Genomic DNA, 19,519 nt, shown 5'->3' with positions numbered 1-19,519 from the left:
TCCTTGGTATCACTGAACTCAAGTCTCCTGGCTCAAATTAAGTGCTGTAGAGTAGCAATCATTAGAAAGAGTTTGCTTTCTATTAGGAACAAGGTATTTTCTCATACAATAACCAAATAACAACCCTAGTAAATTGTAGTAAATTCTAGACTTCTGGCTGATGTTTCTCAGTGGTGTTATTGCTTTTACAACCTTATTTGAAAAATACTTGTACGAGCACACCTGCATATGAAGTGTAAGCTGTATCACTGTAAAGATCTAATCACTAAGATTTACTTAAACTTTTGCCATTTCAAAGTGTATGAAGTTCTATCATAGGTAGCATTTTACTACAGTTTCTTACTGGAGCTCTGTTGCATGGATGCCTCAGCTGGTTGCCAAGGTGTTGATAAGGGAGGTTCTGTTGTCTCACATCCAACTATAAGAACGTTCAGGCAGCTCAGGCTTGTTGCTAATGCACCTAAGACTCTTTTAAACTAAATGACACTAAATATTTATGGCAGTAAGGGTTACCCATCTGAAACCCCTCAGTAGGCTGAATTCTAACGTCTTTTTACTTGTGTTTTATATGTTATACTTCTCCCTCTGTTGCTGGATGATAGAAATGATTTCTCACTCTGAAAAGATCTTCATATTATTGCAGATGTCTGCTTTCACATATCTTAACATATGAATATTATTCTCATCTTTGCTATCATTGGCCATATTTAGATCTGTATTTCTTTTTCACTGACTTCTTTTGCTCAAAAAAAAAAATTATATAATTAAGATGGTAAAATTTTTATAACAGAAGTAAAGCTTCTAACAGCTTCTAACAAATGTGAGCTCCATTGTGTCTCCCATTTTGTATATTTCATGTTATACTTATTATGGTACAAACAGCAATTTATCACATCATGCATTTAAGAGAAAAAAGCCAGAAAAGACCTTTAGATGTCAGATTGCTGAGTTAATAATGGTTCTGGAACATTACATAAGAATGGACTGCTTCCCCCCCACCTCCTCCAGCCAGTCAGCAAATCAGTGGGAATGCAGGGGAATGCAGGGGGAAGCTCACGAGTCACTGTGATTTGTCTCACCTTCACAGGTTCGGCCGTCCGCAGACACAGAAAAGCCCTGCTCACATATGCACTGGTAGGAACCATCTGTGTTTAGACACTCTCCATGAGGTGAACAGAGGTCAGATCTCTCACATTCATTGATATCTGAAAGCAGAGAGATTAACAGCTTTGCAAGCAGCAATCATTCCCATAACACCAATCCTAAGTTTGATTATTCTTAAAAAGCAGCTTTCATTTCTACCAGCTATGCAAATCGTGTTCATTTTCAGGAGCGAGCAAATCCTGTGGGATCATTTTTAAATACTGTATGTTCAGATGTATCATACTTTCCATGTGTTGCTGTCTGTAGTGAGGACAAGCAGATGAGAATGATTTCTGAAATGTCACTTTGAGCTCTATACAAGCCAACATTTATTCTCTATCAGGAGAATTCTCAGCTGGCTCCATCTTACTGTTTCTTGATTGCTCTGTGTTGGTCAGCTTGTTCATCTGACCCCACGTGTTATCAGTGGGTTTGGAGTTGAATCTTTTAACAGGATAGCAGAATTTCTTCCTCTTCACTGTGTCTTTGTTGTTTAGATTCCAGCTATTGTTACAGCCACACAAAATGCATTGAAACAGACAATAACTTTGATAGAATAGGTAAGTTATGATTTCAGCATTTAAAGTCCCATGACTGCATTATAAATTTTTTTAGATACAGACTGATTATATCCTGTGTGTATAAATCCTTCCAGGCTAGTGTCCTGAAGGCATGGCACAAGTGGAAAGAACAAAGCTCGAGGAAGGGCAGCATTTGTATGAGGTACAGAGGGAAAAGTTTTCTCTGAATTCAAGGTCAATGCAATGAGATACTCTGTGAAGCTCTCTGAATTTGTCTAAGTCCCATAAGGTCAGCATTGACAAGGGCAGCACAGTGCCTTCTTAGCACACGTTGCTCTCAGGACTGAGCTGTGTGGTGTTTGGTTTTTTTTTTTTAACTGCCAGAACAGTTTGTTACACGAGAGTAAAATAATGTATTAAAAAACAGGAAAACAAAATTAACAATGTGAGAGAAATAAGAGTTTGAATTTGTCTTAAGAGAACTCTGCATACTTTCTGATTTGGACTCTAACTTTGCTCCTTACCAAAATACACATTCCTAATTTCTAGTCTGAATTAGTCCAGATGCAGCTTTGCAGACACTGCATTACACTGCATTCTGTGATACATTTTCCAGTTTAATTCAACAGCTCTCTACTTTGAATTTTGACTTCCTTTGAAGGGAATCAGTCTGTGATCAAATCACCTGCCATTTTTTTCTTCAACAAAATAAAAGTTTTAAAATCACTCAGTCCTTTTACCTCCAGCCATTATGTATTTTGGGTTCATCTCCAAACTCTGTTCAGCTCATCAGCATTCATTTTGAAACGCGAGTTCCCAAGAGCACGTTGCCAAGAGCAGTTGCATCAATTGCAAAATAGAGGTATATAATTTGTGCATGCTCCTGCTAGATATTCTGCTTTTTCAATATTTCAAGCAGTGCATTAGTCCTACTGGCCACAGGGTTGCAGTGAAAGCTCATATTTAGCTACCTATCTCTGACCCCTACATCCTTTTCAGTCAGTGTGCTTCAGAAGGAAATCCACTAAACTACTCATACGACCAAGATTCCTTCTTCAGTATGCACCTCACTATATTAAAATACAGGTTGGATGCTCATATCAAGTTTATCATGTGATCACTCTACCCTAGTGGCCTAATATCTTGGTCTTCTGCCATACCCCTAATCACTCCACTCAAATTCTGTTAATTTTTTTAATGTATTTTTTGTTATTACAGAATTCTGATAAGAACCGATTTCAGCCATTTAAGTTTTTTTCCATTTTACCGCTGTTAAAACATTCTGAAGGTACTGGGAAAAAAAAATAAAAAAAATCAGTTATTATATTAGTATGGCTAGTTCCACCCAGTCCACAATACAGGACAAGAAAATACATTCAAGATTTCCATTTTTGACTTGTAAGAGTCTGTTAGATCCTGTAACAGCTCAACAACAGCAAGAACATGCTACCAATTTCCCACTCTAGTATCACGCTTCCTGTCTCATAAAAATGGAAGCTTTTTGTAAAAGGGAATGCTGAGGCATGCCTAGGTGTTGTGTCAACACAGTTAGGATTCTTCAGACCCAAAAGCTGAGAAGTACTTCTTCTGGGCTTGGCAATGTTGATTTAGCCTCAGGTAAAACATTCTCTTCCTTCTCATCCTCCACCAAGTGCTGCCAAACGTGTTAGGGATGAGCCATGTTTACCTAATGTGATTTGATATGAGCTGTACTGCTCTGTTACAACATCAGTTCACAAATGCAGAAGATACTGTCAAAATAAATGCTCCTATCCTAGATATATTTGGGATATTGCAGCACTAAATCTCTGTTAATTCTAGCAGAAGTTTTCTTTCCAGTTAGGAAGGCTGAAATTTAAGCTTCTTGAAATAATTTTTCAGTTTGTATTTAGAGACAATGGTATTAAGTGAAAAAATATGGAAATACTACCAATCATAAATAAAAATAATTTATCCTCATTATCATGATTGATGACCATCACAAATTACGATTTTAGACTTGCACATTTATAAAAATGACCCAAATATTTTTAACAGCTATTTCCTACCTTGACATCCCCTATTGGCTACCTCCTGGAAGCCATCTAGACAAGAGCATTTGTAAGATCCGTCGGTATTCACGCAGTTTCCTCCAAGGCAAATATCGCCGTCTTGAAGGCATTCATCAATATCTGAAATAAAAATGTAACCGAGTGATTAGATGACACAAAAGCTGATCAAGCTCTTAAGTGATACTTATCAACTTGAAGCTACAGTGTCCTTTCATAAGTGTGTGACAGAATGCCCTTTCAATTTCTTTCATCATACTGTCAAACTGCTTTATTTCTAGAAAGCTTTAAAATTTGAGTTTGTGACATTTCTTCTTACCAAGCACGTCTAGTATGTGCCATCTGCATCACTAATAAAAACTATCAGTGACCTTTATATCAATCTCTCCATTACTTTAATAGTGACAGTGATGTTAGAGTACTACAAAAATCCAACCAGCTGTACGTTTAGAAGATAGACACAAAACATGGCTAGTGACACAAACCCGTATTTTGAAATATGTATCTTCAGACACGTTTAGACCAAAGATTGCTGAGCCTGAAGTGATCTGACTTGGATCTTGTCCACAGCATGTGCAAGCCCCGACATAGCTGGTGTGCCACACCAGACAAGATGTGCTTGTGGGGATTATTCAAGCAACAACCACGTGGAAAGGTTTGTAGGACACAGGCCACACTATGTGCAGTCAACATCCGTGTGTTAAACATGTTGCTCGACACACAGCAGGGCAAGTTCCAGGCTAGAAATTAGATACAAAGCAACCAAATATTTAAAGAACAAGATACTAGGCATTGTCTCCACCAAAAGTCTTTTCTTTTCCTTCAGAAAATGGAGTGCAGGTACAGCATTAACTCAGAAAGCACCTACATTCCAGTGATATTCTACTTCTGGTTTTTAAAAGCAAACAGAAAATAAGAGAACAAAAGAAACGTAAGTAACTTCCTTCTGCCTCCACAGTTCTTTACCTTGTAATTCATTGAGCCTATTGCTCAATGGCAGGACAGATAATTTCCATTGAAAAACTCCACAAAGTTTGTCCACTGCCTTGGAATATTCTTAAGTTTTTAACCACAAATTTGATCTGAATAGATTTGTAATTTTTTTATGCATTGCAGGAATAATAACAATTCTAGTTAAAAAAAAAAAAAAAAAAAAAAAGAGGGATAGACTTAACCTCATTTCTGCACATTTTAATCTGCAGAATGTGTACAATACTAATTGCTAATTACTAACCGAGTAATTACTAGTTACTGATTTACATACTTGGGATTTAATCTATTTGATTAAAATAAGGAAAAGTAGTAGCTTTCTTGCATAAAAGATTGTTATGGCAGATAAAATTGCACTTAATGCTGACAAACTCACAACCTTTTGATAACCACATGTTTTGTAATCATTTTCAACTAAGAAATAAATTGTGGTTTATTTAAAAAAACAGCAATTAATTTTGACTGGGAGCCTGAAAAAAAACTAACGACTCCCCTGCGCCGAGTTAATGCCAAGTCTCACAACAAGAAAGCATTTTCTGCCAAATTCAGTCAAAACTCATTATTTTCTGTATAGGATGCAAACCTCTCTGATGGAACAGAATGGGCAGCAAACACAGGAGTGGGTACTCTTGAGATTACTGCCCAAGGATCTCAAGGAAAAGCAGAGACAGTAACTAATGCTTGAAATGTTCAGTGCTTTTTACCATCTTTCACAGGTGCATGTCTAGAGTAAGGAGCTGTCTCATTTCCTTGCTATTAGCAGCTACAAAAAGCACACCAGGGATTGAAAGATTATATATGCTAATACTACAACTATAGCAAGAGCTTAACAGAGTTCTTCCTCCTAAGGAGGGAGATAAGGAAGCAATGGAGGTAGAACTGTTTCTGGAGCTCTTCAGCAAGAAATTTCACGTGCCCAGGGTTACCACAAGCACCGCAGCAAAAGGCTATACCTATAATGATAATAATAAAATAACAAACCTGTTTGCTGATTACTGGACATTAAGCTGCCTGATTTGAGAGAAAATAGAATGTGTCTGTTTTCTATAACTTAGCATTTCCTTTCTCCCTATTTGCCTAACATCTTTCACTTCTTGTTTTTAAAAGCATAGCACACAGATTCCCTTCTGAGACAGTGAAAGTTGTGAGCACCAGCAGATCCCTCTGGAGCACATCTGAAACTGTGCATTTCTCTTGCAATTGCACATGTGGGATTGTAGTGACTGGCTACAGGTTCCCAAAACCAACTGAAGAATTTTTCACTTAGCTGGCCCCCACATGAACAGTGTCTGCTGGCAGAAGCTTTTGTAACAGAGAATCCAACACAGACCTCTGCATAAGCAACAAGATATGAAAAAGGTGAATTGTTTTTGGTATCAGTGCTAACTGCTCTTCTAGCCTTAGTGTTGGCAACACACATACTGATTTCTTGTATGTGGAAAGATGACAGAGACTATTTTTAAGAAACCTTAAATAGGTACCTGTGCAGATGAGAACTGTTAAATAGTTGACAGTGAAGTATCAAGAAGAAAAGAAGTGATGTATTTTTCTGTCCCATTCACAGAAGAGTTCATGCCTATGGCTGAAATACTCAGGATCTTTTTGAAAAAATGAATCAATAGCTTATGTCCACGAGCTTACCTTCACACTGATCTCCAGTAGCAGACAGCACGTAACCTTGGCTACAAACACATCTGAAAGACCCTTCTGTGTTCCTGCAGTGTCCATTGACACATAGTGATCTGTGCTGGCATTCATCTATATCTGTAGCAGAAGAGACAGGGATGACATGACACATGAAAAATACAGATTACTGAGCAAATAGTGAAAAAACATCTCTGAACAAAATAGCAAAGCACGGTGTTATTAGCAAGTATTGTTTCTCTTGATTTTATTTACAAATGCAGCAGACAATACATTGCATAAAAATATACAGAACTGCAGATGGAACGTTTCCCTCGAGGTGACTGCATTCGGTGTTCTCTCCCGTAGTGTCATTATATCCCACAATGGACACGCAAATACACACAGACTCACAAGTACACACACAGACATACTGCTTGAGAGCCACTTTTGTTTCTCTCCTCTCTGGCAAATCTAACAAGCCAACTGCTCCAATGAGTCAGCAAAACCCACAAAATACTTTCCAGCCAGCTCACCACCTTTTAACAGGGTGTGGTTTTAAGATGCACACTGACAGGCCATTCCCCTGTTAACTTGTACTCCTTTAAATACTTGCCTTGTAACAGTATTAATCCTCCAAGTATGGGGAAATGTCTCTTTGCTTCCACAACCACTGCTAATCCCTCAGTGCTTCAAGTTCTCATAATGTGGGGTCAGCCTGGGTTACCAAATGGACTTGAACACTAAGTTTAAATTTTCCTATGGAAAAGTCAAAACAGTGGAGGAGAGCAGCACTCTGAATTTAGAACTTACCACGTGTTCTGCATAAGCTAGGAACTGCTTTTCCCTCTCTCATTTATAATTACAATTTCTTAACTACTGTTTTAAATTTATATGACAGGTTGTTAGTCACTTCTAGGATTTAGGCACGGGTGCCCGTTGTTCTGAGAATATTCTATAATGCAAACAGGAGAAAGTTACTCAGAAGTTTTTCTGGTCTCTGTTATGGCTACACAGCCTGATCGCTTTCTTGAGTTGTGGTCCCCTGCAACCAGAGAAGTTTTGAATTTAAGGATCACTGTATTCTGTGGGGCTGCATGAAGCATCTGGGTGCACGTACAGGCCCTGACTTGAGAAGGGCGCACTTTAAGAAGAGCTGTCTGCACATGCCAGTGTAGCTTGGCAAGGGCTCTTTTCCATGAAAGGCTCAGAGGAAGCAGTCAAACTTTGTCTACATACTTTCCCCAAGACCGGTCTGCTCTGTGTCCTGGACAGCACATTTAACTCACTCACACCATTTAACATTCAGTGTGTTTTGTTTCAAATTTCCTGACAAAGTCAAATGAGTGATTATTCAGTTCTATTGTATTATTGTAGCATCCAGAAGTCCGAATGTGTTTGGTGCTATACACAGACACTTGCATAAAGGGAAAAAGAAAAAAAAGGAAAAGAAAAAAGCAATCGACAAGAAACTTGGATTTCTGTGTGCTTCCACAGCTTCTCTGAGACATTCTCTCAGATTTTCACTTTTGGTGGAGAGGTTGCAAGAGTCCTAATGCCTGCTCAAGGAGCAAAGGGATATTCATGGTTAATATATGTAGTCGATGTTTGCCCTCAGACTGCTCAGCTCTGACATCAGACCTAATTTTGATCCACTAGAGCAGCCGTGGCAGGAATGTCACATGTGGAAGAAATGCAGGACCTAACACTCTGAGGTGCAGGTACAGCACTTGGAAATATTACACCACAGTCCCTCTAAGCATGCTGCTCAAAAAGCAGTGATAGCAAAGCAGGCGTCAGCTTAGCATTTAATTGACACACTTTGGGGTTCTAAGCCTGGGTTTTTGATTTCACTCCCTGACATTAAAAAAAAAAAAAAAAAAAAAAAAAAAAAAAGTAAAGAAAAGCAAATAAGCAAATCCCACACTAAAAGTTTAAGGCAGCAAAAGCAACAGTCCCCAAATCTCTAAAATGACAGAAATGTCAAGCGTTTTGCAGGAACTCCAAACAAGCAATATAAATATTACTAAACATTGCTGATCTGCTTTATAACCCCAGATGTTTTATAAGAAATCACAAAAAACACAGTGTGACCACAGAAGTCATAAAATGGAAATCCACATTCTTCTTACATGCTTGGTTATGCAGTCTCTGTGTGATACATTTGTTGTGTCTCCATTAAGAGGAATGCCATTAGATGAAACATTATTGAAAAAGTGCCACTTTATGAATTTCAATCATATTCCTTCCTACCTTCACACTGATCCTCTGATGCAGAGAGTTTGAAACCTTGGCCACAAATACATCTGAAAGACCCCTCAATATTTTCACAATGTCCATTTGCACAGAGATTGCCATACTGACATTCATTTATATCTGTGAATATAAAGAAAGCAAAAATATATTGGCAACTTGAAAATACAACCATCTCTCAGATAGGCTTGGGAACTTACTCAACTTCTGTCAGACTTGAGTTGGCCAGTGCTCAAACACAAGTATGCTCACAGGCCACATGATCAAAACACCACTTTCATCCTAGTACTGCAGTTGAGAAATTTTTTTTCCCCTCAATGTGTTTTGTACTATGAATGATGTGCCAATGTCATTCTTACCTAACTGAAGTTACTTTTACCCATAATTTTCCTCACAGTGTCTTAAACTACAGTGACAGTAGTGCAGAGAAGAGGTCAACAAGTGCTGGTACTTTCTTGCATTCCATAGATGCACTCTTAGGAAGCATACATGGCTATGATAAAAGCACTGGCAGCTGCCAATAGCTTGTAACAGTTATTGCTAATCCTTTTGCTATTGCAAGGAACAGTCCAGCAAAATCCCTTGCAGATGTAGGTCAAGCTGACAGGTCTGTGTTTGAAGCCGTTCTCTCTTAAGCTATTTTTAAAATTTGCTCAAAACCCCCCCAACCTGCTGCTGCCTCTCTGCTTGTTCACCTGGTGTTAATATACTGAGGAAAGTACAGAACTCAACCACGTTTCCTGCTGTTGAGTTTTTTGCTGTCTTTTAAAGCTAGGGCAATTAATGTGCAGGAGTTCTCTAGTGTGTAACAAAACTGTACACAAAACCCGTGCATGTGAGACAGTACCAGACAATGTTTTTCAAAAGCATTTAAGGGAGCTAAGTTCTAAAGGATGTAACTAACACTGAGGAATTTCAAGGGAATTTCAAGCAGATCCCTCTGTAAGGGTAGTCTGTCTAAACAGGCTCTATATAGCAATCCTAATGAGCTAGGCCTTTGTAACAAAAGTTTTAAACTCCTTTCTTTACAGGGGGACTTTTTTTCCCCTCAGCGTTAACTCAGTAGACCACTCTCTACAGTCAACATGAAAATTGCTACATCACTTAAACATTTTCAGAAATTCTCTCTGAATGCAATTTGTATAAGGAATAAACAATAAAGCACAAAGATAAACAAACCCAGCCAGAATTCATTCAGTATTCTAAACTGATCAGTCCTTTTTTTCCTAGGGATAGCTTTCATTTCAATGCTTATTTATTTTGAGGGTTTACTTAACAGCAAGCAGGTGTCTCTGTTTCTATGGAAAAAGCTGTCTTTTACAGCTTTACTGATGCAGAAAAAAATTAAATCTCATTTGCTTTTATATGTCAGAAATCATATTACCCTCAAACATATCTTTTGACAACACAAAGCATAGAAAATCTGCTAAAATGAAGTAAAATCACTGATTATTTGAGAGACTTGAGCTATTTAGGCAGCTGAAGCCGAGGGAGAGCAGAAAAAAGATAAAAAGTTTGAATTCATCATCATAGCTTTTATTAGTTACCGTGAATTTCTGCAGAAACTACTTTCCTCAGATTTATTTGTTATTCGTGGCTCTTCACATGGTACTGCACATTTGGAACTCTGACAATGCCCACCTGTCCTCAGAGACAAAGGAAATCACTATTGCTACCTGTATTTCAAATCATCTGTATTTCTTTTTTCCCCACTCACTTGAGCCTTTGTAATACCTTGTCTTGTCTACTTAGCCAGACAGCAACAACAGCATAGGTTCACACGTCTTCTGCTATGGCAGATCTAGTAGGCAGTCTTAGTTCTGCAAGATGAATTTTTGAAATTCCTAACTGTTTCAAAATGATCTCACTGAACAAAATTCAAACTCTGTAATGACTTGATCGCAGGACTTGAAGTTACACTAAGGAATTTTGTTGATGACAGTACATTGGTAAAAGCTGTTGACTCCCTCAAGAGCAGAGAAGCCCTGCAGAGAGCTATTTACGCCTTGGAAAACTGAGCAACTACTACCTAAATGGATTTGAACAAGAGCAAGTGCCAGAGCCTGCCCCTGGGACCAGATAACCCTTGATATAATAAGCTGGAGAGCAGCCCTGCAGAAAGGGATCTGAGGATTCTAGCTGTGGCAAGTTGAACACGAGTCAGCAGTGTGCCCTGTCAGCCCGAAGGGCCAACCACATTCTGGGGTTTCTTGACTAAAAGATCAAGTGACTTCCCCACAAAGCCTGAAACAGAAAGGCCAGAAACAGAACCTAAATCTGAGATGAAGTTCAGAGCTGTAGGTGATTCTACTGAAGTCCCTTACAGCTGGGCCAGAAGTGGGTAGATTGGCTTCACTGACCTCTGTATTAGTTTTGAAAGTTTTTGGCCAGGTCTCTCATGCCATATGAGCAGAATATCTTATTTAACTATGTAGCTGCAAAATTCATCACAGTATTAACTATGAGGACGAAATGGTCTAAAAATTGTCATTTTTCTTCTCCCCCATTTATTCATAAACACACCATACAGTACTCTAGACTCTGGTAATATTCATTTTCATTACATATCATGATACATCACTTTATTTTGAAGTACAAATCTGGAGAGAAAATGATTTAAAAAAAAAAAAGCAACAGTAAATGCAAATGAACTTTAAAAAAATAAATAATTCAAATAGTCCTTGTACAACAGAAATGCATGACGCAGCCTAAGGAGGCAGGGTGTGCTTATTTTTTAATCTCACCCAATATATGAATCTCACATTGCATGGTCCCAGCTGAACTGCTGTTAATATATTCTACTCAAGTCTGAAGTGAATTGATAGGCTTGCCTTTGTTAAACAACAGATATGTTCCTGGTTTTAAATCTTGGAAAGTTAAATTATAAATAGCATTAAAGAACTCTGGAATTGTTATGCTGTGCTTTCTAGGACACCAAGTGCTGGCAGAGGAATGAGCTGAGGCAAATAAATCAATATTAGTGAAACCAGCTCTGAGAAAAATCAGCAGAGCTTCAACTGATCTAAACTAACACTAGAAACAGCTACATTTATGGAACAATGGGCTCAAATACCCATCATAGATATCTCGGCAAATATTTTCCTTCACAGTGTGTTTAAATGGTACCATATTGCAAAGCTCTAAGACAAACTATCACTGTTACATTTCCTAAAATGTATATATATAGCTCATCTCCAATATGATGTAAGTCTAGGATAAATAGAAAACTGATCACATCACTAATGATGTGAGATGTCTAGGCTTAGAACATACCACAAAACAAAGGAAAAAAGGGAGTTATAACACAGTAATAAAAGGAAAAGAAGCATCTGCATCTGAGAACAAATACTTATTCCCTAAATGTAAGTTTGTTTGTAAATCAAGAATTCACATCACTCATTCTACTCCTACTAACCTGGTTAGTAAGAATGAAATAAGTGAAAGGTATGCCGTCATATTTCCAACTAGGCTATTTTCATGTAGGAATAGATACCATGCATATAGTGCACAGGGCAGATTGGACATCTTTCACAACTGAGTTCAACTCCAAGTTTCCAGCAGCAGCACAGGAAATGGCACTTAAAACTGAAAGATTTTATTTCTTTTTGCAGAGTGCATACATTTATTCTCTTACCTCTACCTCAACTAGCTAAAATTCGCTTGAAAAAAAAAATCTAATAATTAGAACAAATAGACAAAAATATGTGAGAAATCCTATCCTCCTAAAAATCTAACTTAGAGTGAGACAAGCTGTTAAAAGACGTGCTAAATCATACAAGATATGCTGGAAGTATGGATGATTAAGATTTTAGTAACATGATTCACAAGCAAACTCTCATGCTTTATAGAAAAATCTGCCAGGCACAGCGATGTGTCAGAACTCACTTGATTTTTCAGTTTGTTAAATACCTCCAAGCAATGACTTACTAGCATTTCACCAATAATAAATCCTTTACAGTTACGTATTTTTATTTCAGTAATTTTATTTTGTAATGACAATTGTATGGTTTGTAGTCTAGTCTTTCAATTTGTCTGCATTAAAACAAGATTTCCTTATGTCTTCTGTGTGAGAAATTAGTCATTTCAAAAAATTGTGTTCTCATTTATTATCTAATGAAACAGGTACAGGCATCACAATGCTGTCATCAGGTTTTAACATTTATGAAATAGAGAATACAGCATCACCGAACAAGAACCATAACCAGAGACAGAAACAGTAATAGTACTCAACATACCATGGCACTGTCCATTCCAGCCTCTGAATCCCACTCTACAGGGTATGCACTGGTAAGAGCCAGGAGCATTAATACACTGTGCATCCGGACAAGTAGTTGGGGTCATGCATTCATCAATGTCTTCAAAAGAGAATACAGAAGGAAATACCAGTCAAAACCATAACAGAACACTGAATAATGAAGGTAATGTGGTTATCCTGACCACCTTAATTTTATACTCACAGATTTAAGGAGTCAGGTACTTTCTATAAGATACCTAGGAAGGTACAAGTTGGAACAGACTTAGACCAGTGAAGAGGCATCGCTAAGACAGAAATTGGATCACAGTGCGTGCAACAATCTGAATTCTCTATTATACTGCAATTCCTTGGTTAGGCCCTGCACAACACGCAGATCAGATTACCGGCTTAGATGGGAATGAATTCCTTTGTTTACATCAATCATCTAATCACTGAACTGTCTTGAGGTACCTCCTATCATCAGTCTCAGGAAACTTCGGAAGTGCACTGGAATGACAAACTGTAACTGGCTTTGCAAAGCAAAAAAAGTAATCTAGTACTCCTAGTTTACTCATGACAAAGAAAGAGATAGGTTCTGAAAAACTCAAGTATTTATGGCTAAGCTCTAAGCAGCTACTAATAACTTCTTATCCTGCACCACAGAAACCCACAGTACACGAAGCGTATGCAATCTAATAGAGACTGCATGCAAAAATTGACATTCAAAGACATGTTGCTGTCCAGAGACCAATGGCTAGATCCTCCAATTTAAATTATGTGCGCAGCCTCAATCCAGCCTGCTCCATACCTGAGTATTACTTTATGACATGGTTTAATTATAAAGCAGTAATCTTTCCTACAGAATACTTGCTTTGCTCATTGCAAAGAACTAATGAAAGTCACACAGTATAAGTTATCTCTAACTCAAGCTCCCTAAGCACCTGTCCCTTCCCTGCTCCAAGCTTTCTACCTGTTGCACCTCCTGCAATTAAGGACCGCTGCTCCCACCATAGATAGTGCAAGGGTGGCAATTTACGCCAAGTTCTTGGAAGAAACTCACAGAGGAAAAATTGCCTCCAACACCTGTACCTTAATTGGACAATGCTCCAACCTCTAGAAAATTTGACATTCTGCCTCCCAAGTAGTCACTGATTGTGTACAAATCACATTTTTTCATAGAATCACAACTGTCCAACAGAGTACTTTCTCATAAAAACAGCAACAGGCCTCTTAAACCTCTAAGTTTCAGACCTGCAAATGCTTCTCGGTGAAACACCTGTGAGATTTTAATTAACAAACTACCTTCCTCTGAAACCCGCTCTCAGAACTGCCTGGACCACATTCAGCTTCAGAACACGTAACATGAATAATGTATTTGGTACAGAATTTTTCTGCCATAATAAAGTCTAAATGTTGTAAAGCTTTACAAAAATCACAAGATTTTCATAGAATCATAAAGGTTGGAAAAGACTTTAAGATTGTCTAGCCTATCTGTCCATCTACCAGCAATACTGCCCCAGGTGTGGTCTCACCTCTATGTTTCTTATAGGAAACTCACTTGTTTGCAGTGATGTTCCACTATGCCTTTAACACTACTCCATGAACAAGGAGTTCAGCAAGAAGAACATACATGCAATCTGTATGTCTCCCCAGCTGGGCTCACAACACTGTGTGTGCATATAGCTTGAAGACAGAATTAAGATAGGGCAAGTAAGCTTAAATAAACTGCGTGTATTACGTGCAGCTTAGGGATATTTGCTTTTATATTTGAAGTGAGAAGGAGGTAGAAAGGAGTTATTTGTGGAATTCGAAATTTGTTGGTAGGCTGACTATAATGCGTAGGTGTAATGACACGGCAACATGATTCTCTGAATGTGTCATTTCCTTGGTTCAATGGATTTAGTGTAGGAGGGATTTTCCCCAAAATAACCTTACATGACTTTCAGCAGAAAACTTCATTTTGGAGACTACATATCATTAGACCACCACACTACTTAAAATACAAGTTAATAAGAAATTTAATGCGCCGTGATATTCTGATTTTTTAGTCTATTTTAGTCACAGAGATTCCCTACTGACAGAGAAGATTTGGAAAAATAGTTTTAAGAGCAGTGTGTGAAGTTTTATTAAATAGGAAAAAAACCTATCTGAATAGAAAAAGGAAAGTCTTAGTAATGCTCAGAGCAGCAAATATGTCCCCAGCAACTTTATGTTGCTTATCTGCTAGGCAACCTAATATGTTAAAAATTTTACTGTCACAGGTAATTTAGAATAAAGGATGAACAAAAGCTACACTAAAATAAAACAGCTGTCCGTGGTTTTTAGTTCACAGTTTGTGCTGAAAATGAAAAGAAAAGGGAAAAGAAGAACAAGAAAAAACGCAAAAATGTCACAATGGAAATAACGCAATGTTCAGATGTCCTAGGATCTCCTGCAACATGAAATATCTGCTAGATATATATTTCCAAACCAATAAAAAATATAGTCACCTTATCACTTGTTACCCAATCTGTTTGGAAACAAGAACTTTTATAGTTAGAGGATTCCATGGCAAGTGCTGCCAAAATAACTGTGCTGAGATGAAACAGTATAAGCTGTTCCAGATTTTGTCCACACTGGGGGAATTCCTTTGCAGCATCTTACATCTAGATAAGAGGAATTGAACTGCAGTTACAGACATCAAATAACTGAAAACGTTTCTTGCTTAACCTTGCTCCCTCAGAGAATTCTCCCTTTGCAGATCATGTCTCAGTGCTAAACCTCCCTTGAGCAGCAGGCAGTCGTAATCTTTTCAAACAGCAGTAACATTTGGAACTTGCTGTGATATGAATAAATTGTAACTTAACTTAATTGTCCAGGACATATTGTAAGATAAAACAATCAATGCCCTTTTGAACATTCTGTCATTTTTAGCTGCTGCACAGGAGGGAATTAAATGACCTGAAGGCAAACTAAATGTGAGAGAAATCCAGCAGTAAGTCTAAGGTAAAGAAATTACCCATGAAAGTAAGCACAGAGTAGAATGGGAGAAAAGAACTCCGAACACAAATAGATGTAATGCTACTGTGCCAAGACATATGAAAACAAACAGCAAATGAATGTTGAAATCAGTTAAAAAAAGATATCAGGTAAAAAAATTAATAAACATGCAAAAGTCTCTGTGGAGTTATTTTAGTATTTCTACACAATATCCTGCTTTCTTTAAAAAAAAAAAGTAGATGTAAAGTTTGCTATTGAAATCAGACACAGCAGTCAATAGGGAAACAGACAACATGAATAAATGCCTCCTCGTATTGCGTTTGTTTGGGTTGGCAAACATTACTTTGTTACTATTGGTGAAGAGTCCAAACTTACCTTCACATTCACCTCTCCTGTTCATCTGGTACCCACTGTCACAATATTCACATCTATACGAGCCAACAGTATTTATACAGAAACCTTCCCCACAAGTATGAGGTCGTGAACATTCATCAAAATCTGCAGAAATGAAAAAAAGATGTTAAGACAAACTCTGCTCCACCATGAAGTAAACAAATGCTCGCATCATCCCTAAACTCCTCTCTAAGTAAACATTAGTAAATAAGGTTAGATTTTCCAACTGTTTGCAGGTCACAGCCCTAAAATCCTTTTTATTGAGCAGTTTTGTCTTTACCTCGTTGCTTGTAATTGAAGAGAGAATAAGTTCTAGAAACAGTCAGGTGGTAGGAAGAAGGTAGTGATCAACCCTGTGATTGCAAACACATTACTTGACACTGGGTGCATCTTGTGCTCAAGGCAGCACTAACCTGAGGAAGATCATAGCACCTTCATCTGCTTCTGTTACTCTGCAGCATCCTTGGATGTTTGCAGTTAACGTCCAGAAATATGGTTTGTTACAACTGCTACTGACTGAGAGAGTTGGGAATATTTTTATTTCCCATCACATAAGGTGTTTGTACTAAATGGTAGTTTTCCTAAATAAATATGATACTGAATGTTTTTTTGTCTTTTTTCCAACAACAGATCAGTAGGACAACTCACTCAAATCCCCTCCACAACACCTAGTGAGAGACAGGTAAAAATACTTCCTGACATCAGTCCAATACCAATGTCATGGAGGAAAAAAGGCAAAAGGAGATTTCAGGGAAGTTTAGATAAGTTTCCCAATTCCTTTTTTTTTTTTTTTTTTTTTTTTTTGTAGAGGAGAGCAGCAATTACCAACGCAGTCAGTTCCATGTTCACTGGCCATGAATCCAGCTTGGCAAATGCATAGGAAACTTCCCTCAGTATTTTCACAGCGTCCAAGGGAACAGAGATGAGGTGTCTGATTACACTCATTAATATCTATAAAAGAAATCATAATATAAGACTGTAGAATAACATAGTTGTGATTCAGTCAATGCTCACATGTGACGCTTTTGAAAAGACTGTCCTGTAATTTTTGTAACTATTTGAAAAGATGCACTGAATGGTTTTGGTTGGAAAAAACTACTCTTATTGGCTTAGACTATATGACTTCAGGCATTGGCCTGAAGAACGTGACATGATTACTATTCAAATCACTGCACTGAGTGTAAGCGGACATAGAACATAAATACAATTCAGATGAAATGGAAGGATTTTAAGTTGCCATTTGGCTGCATGTGTGCATGCAGATTATTCTTTAAATATGATAGTTGCACGTGATAGTATGTGTATCACTGTGAAGATACTGGATTTCTGGTAGCATGAAAAACTGATGGTATACAATCTGGAAATATGATATAATTAAGCCTTCCTGATCCGAGTTACAGAGAAACCAGCATTCTCTGAAAGGAGGAAAGATATCGATTCAGCTGCTTCCAAATCTGAAATGGCTCATTCAGAGCCAGCCTGGGCTCCTCCTCATTCTCATCAGAGCTCCCTGTTCCACAATTTAGTAGCTTTGAGGGGACAAAGACCTCACTTACAGATCTGTTAATGTGCTTCTGGGATGCCTACAGTATTCCTTCTCTTTTTCTGCAAGTGATTGGAAAGGAAAGGCCTAACAAAATGACTGGATTTAGTCCAGATGCAAAAGCTGGTTGTTTGTTAAATCATTCTGAGAAACAGGCACTACTTTGGCTGCTCCTTCTCTGAACAGAAGTGTGTTTTTTCCAAGCAGTTTGGCAATTTTACATACTTTGATTCCAAACTGAGAAGAGATGGTCTGTCTCATCTCACAAAGAAAAGTCTTTCATTCAACTTTAATTAAATTTACATTCAGTTCTGAGTGGTGAAAAGCTGTATCAGAGACAAGCTGGGAAACTTCATTTGACATACAAGAACTAGTTTCTGTGTAGTTAGGAAGCATTTGGTAGAGGAAGCAGCTCCTGATTGCTCTATAGCAAATCCCTCCTGATTAGACTCTACATTTCGAACATTTCATAACACAATTATTTCAGATCTTTGAAAGCATCCATTCATACCAGAGCATTTTGTCTGCTGATCATTAAGTCTATATCCCTCGTAGCAGATGCAGGTGTATCCCACAGGCAAATTAATGCAGTGTCCTGCTCCACAGATATCAGGATTAACTGTACACTCGTTGATTTCTAAGCAAAGAAAACAAAACTTCAAATTATACTCTCCCAAAAAGTTGTTTAAATGCATAATATTCTGTAATCCAAGAAAAAACTTGGGCCTGAAAGCAACTGCAAATCAACCCTTTGAGTCCTGAGCTTCAGTAATAGGTAATTTATCTGGTAGATAAAGAAAACATCCAGGCTTTTCCTAGTGACATCTTTTCATATCTCATCCAATATCTATAAATGGAAACAAAAACACACTACAAGAATATAAGAAAAAGGTAAACGATTTAATCTTTATAGAAAAGATTAAGAAAATACGCATGGTGGGTTTCTGATTTTTTTTTCTTTTTTTTCCCTTACAGAATATAATACATCTGTTACCAGCTTGGATGTCTTTGTAAGATAAGGATATACAGTAAAGGGCAGCACTGGATGCTCAGAGTTGCTTCAGAAATTCTCTGAGTATGCATGTTACTGCAAAGAATACTAATTAATATATCTGGATGTATATTTAATTAAGGTTATATATGAAACGGTAACTTCTAAGAAATTATATTCTTAGAAGTTATAATTTATGAAAGAAGGATAACAGAAAAAACACTAATATATATCTACAAGGTTAACTATAGAATGCACAACATACTGCAAGAAGGAAAATTCTAGAATTCTCCATAAGTCCTAGTGGGTTAAACCAACCATCAAACAACTAGAATCAGTTACTCCAAATGCAAGCATGTAGGTCTCTCCAAAGTAATGCCTCCTATTTATTTCTGTGGAAACTATAACACATACAAAGAGCACAATAACACAATCTGATAGAGCATAGCTGTGGCTATAAAGTACTCCTTTTCACATAGACACCACCATTAGCCATGCATTTTCACCAGCAGTGATCAAGAGCCTGCATGCTGCACTCAAAAGTCTGAACCAGTGGAGATGACCCACTGTTCACAACTGCTATGATAACACAGTTTCCAGGAAAACATTGCCCACACAGTCCATCCTTCTTTGGCCCAAGCAGATGGAAGTCAGAACGTGCCAAACCCTGACTATGAGGTGGGTGCAGTAGGACAGGCCAGTCAATATAGGCAATGTGCTCCACTGTTTTCTAGCTGATATGAGGCCTGGAGTTATCGTGCTGTAGAAGAAAGGTGTCTTCTTCTCTGGTCTGGTCTCTAC

The 19,519-nt window shown here is 37.8% G+C and overlaps 1 protein-coding gene across 8 annotated transcripts in view; it reads right to left on the bottom strand.

Annotated features, from left to right (window-relative positions):
- LTBP1 (latent transforming growth factor beta binding protein 1) overlaps positions 1-19,519 on the bottom strand; it is a 176,232-nt gene that overhangs the window by 34,566 nt on the left and 122,147 nt on the right. For all 8 annotated transcript variants that reach the window (XM_052684049.1, XM_052684031.1, XM_052684021.1 and 5 more), the window contains 8 exons: positions 18,239-18,364; positions 17,010-17,135; positions 16,167-16,289; positions 12,814-12,933; positions 8,579-8,701; positions 6,344-6,466; positions 3,713-3,835; positions 1,080-1,205 (listed from right to left, as the gene is read on the bottom strand). In XM_052684049.1, the coding sequence (XP_052540009.1) occupies positions 1,080-1,205; positions 3,713-3,835; positions 6,344-6,466; positions 8,579-8,701; positions 12,814-12,933; positions 16,167-16,289; positions 17,010-17,135; positions 18,239-18,364 (990 nt within the window). The remainder of the gene's footprint in view (positions 1-1,079; positions 1,206-3,712; positions 3,836-6,343; positions 6,467-8,578; positions 8,702-12,813; positions 12,934-16,166; positions 16,290-17,009; positions 17,136-18,238; positions 18,365-19,519) is intronic.

This window comes from Tympanuchus pallidicinctus, unplaced genomic scaffold, assembly GCF_026119805.1.
Source record: "Tympanuchus pallidicinctus isolate F22 unplaced genomic scaffold, pur_lepc_1.0 scaffold1, whole genome shotgun sequence".
Taxonomy (NCBI): domain Eukaryota; kingdom Metazoa; phylum Chordata; class Aves; order Galliformes; family Phasianidae; genus Tympanuchus; species Tympanuchus pallidicinctus.
This window is presented reverse-complemented; position numbering and strand designations above follow the sequence as displayed.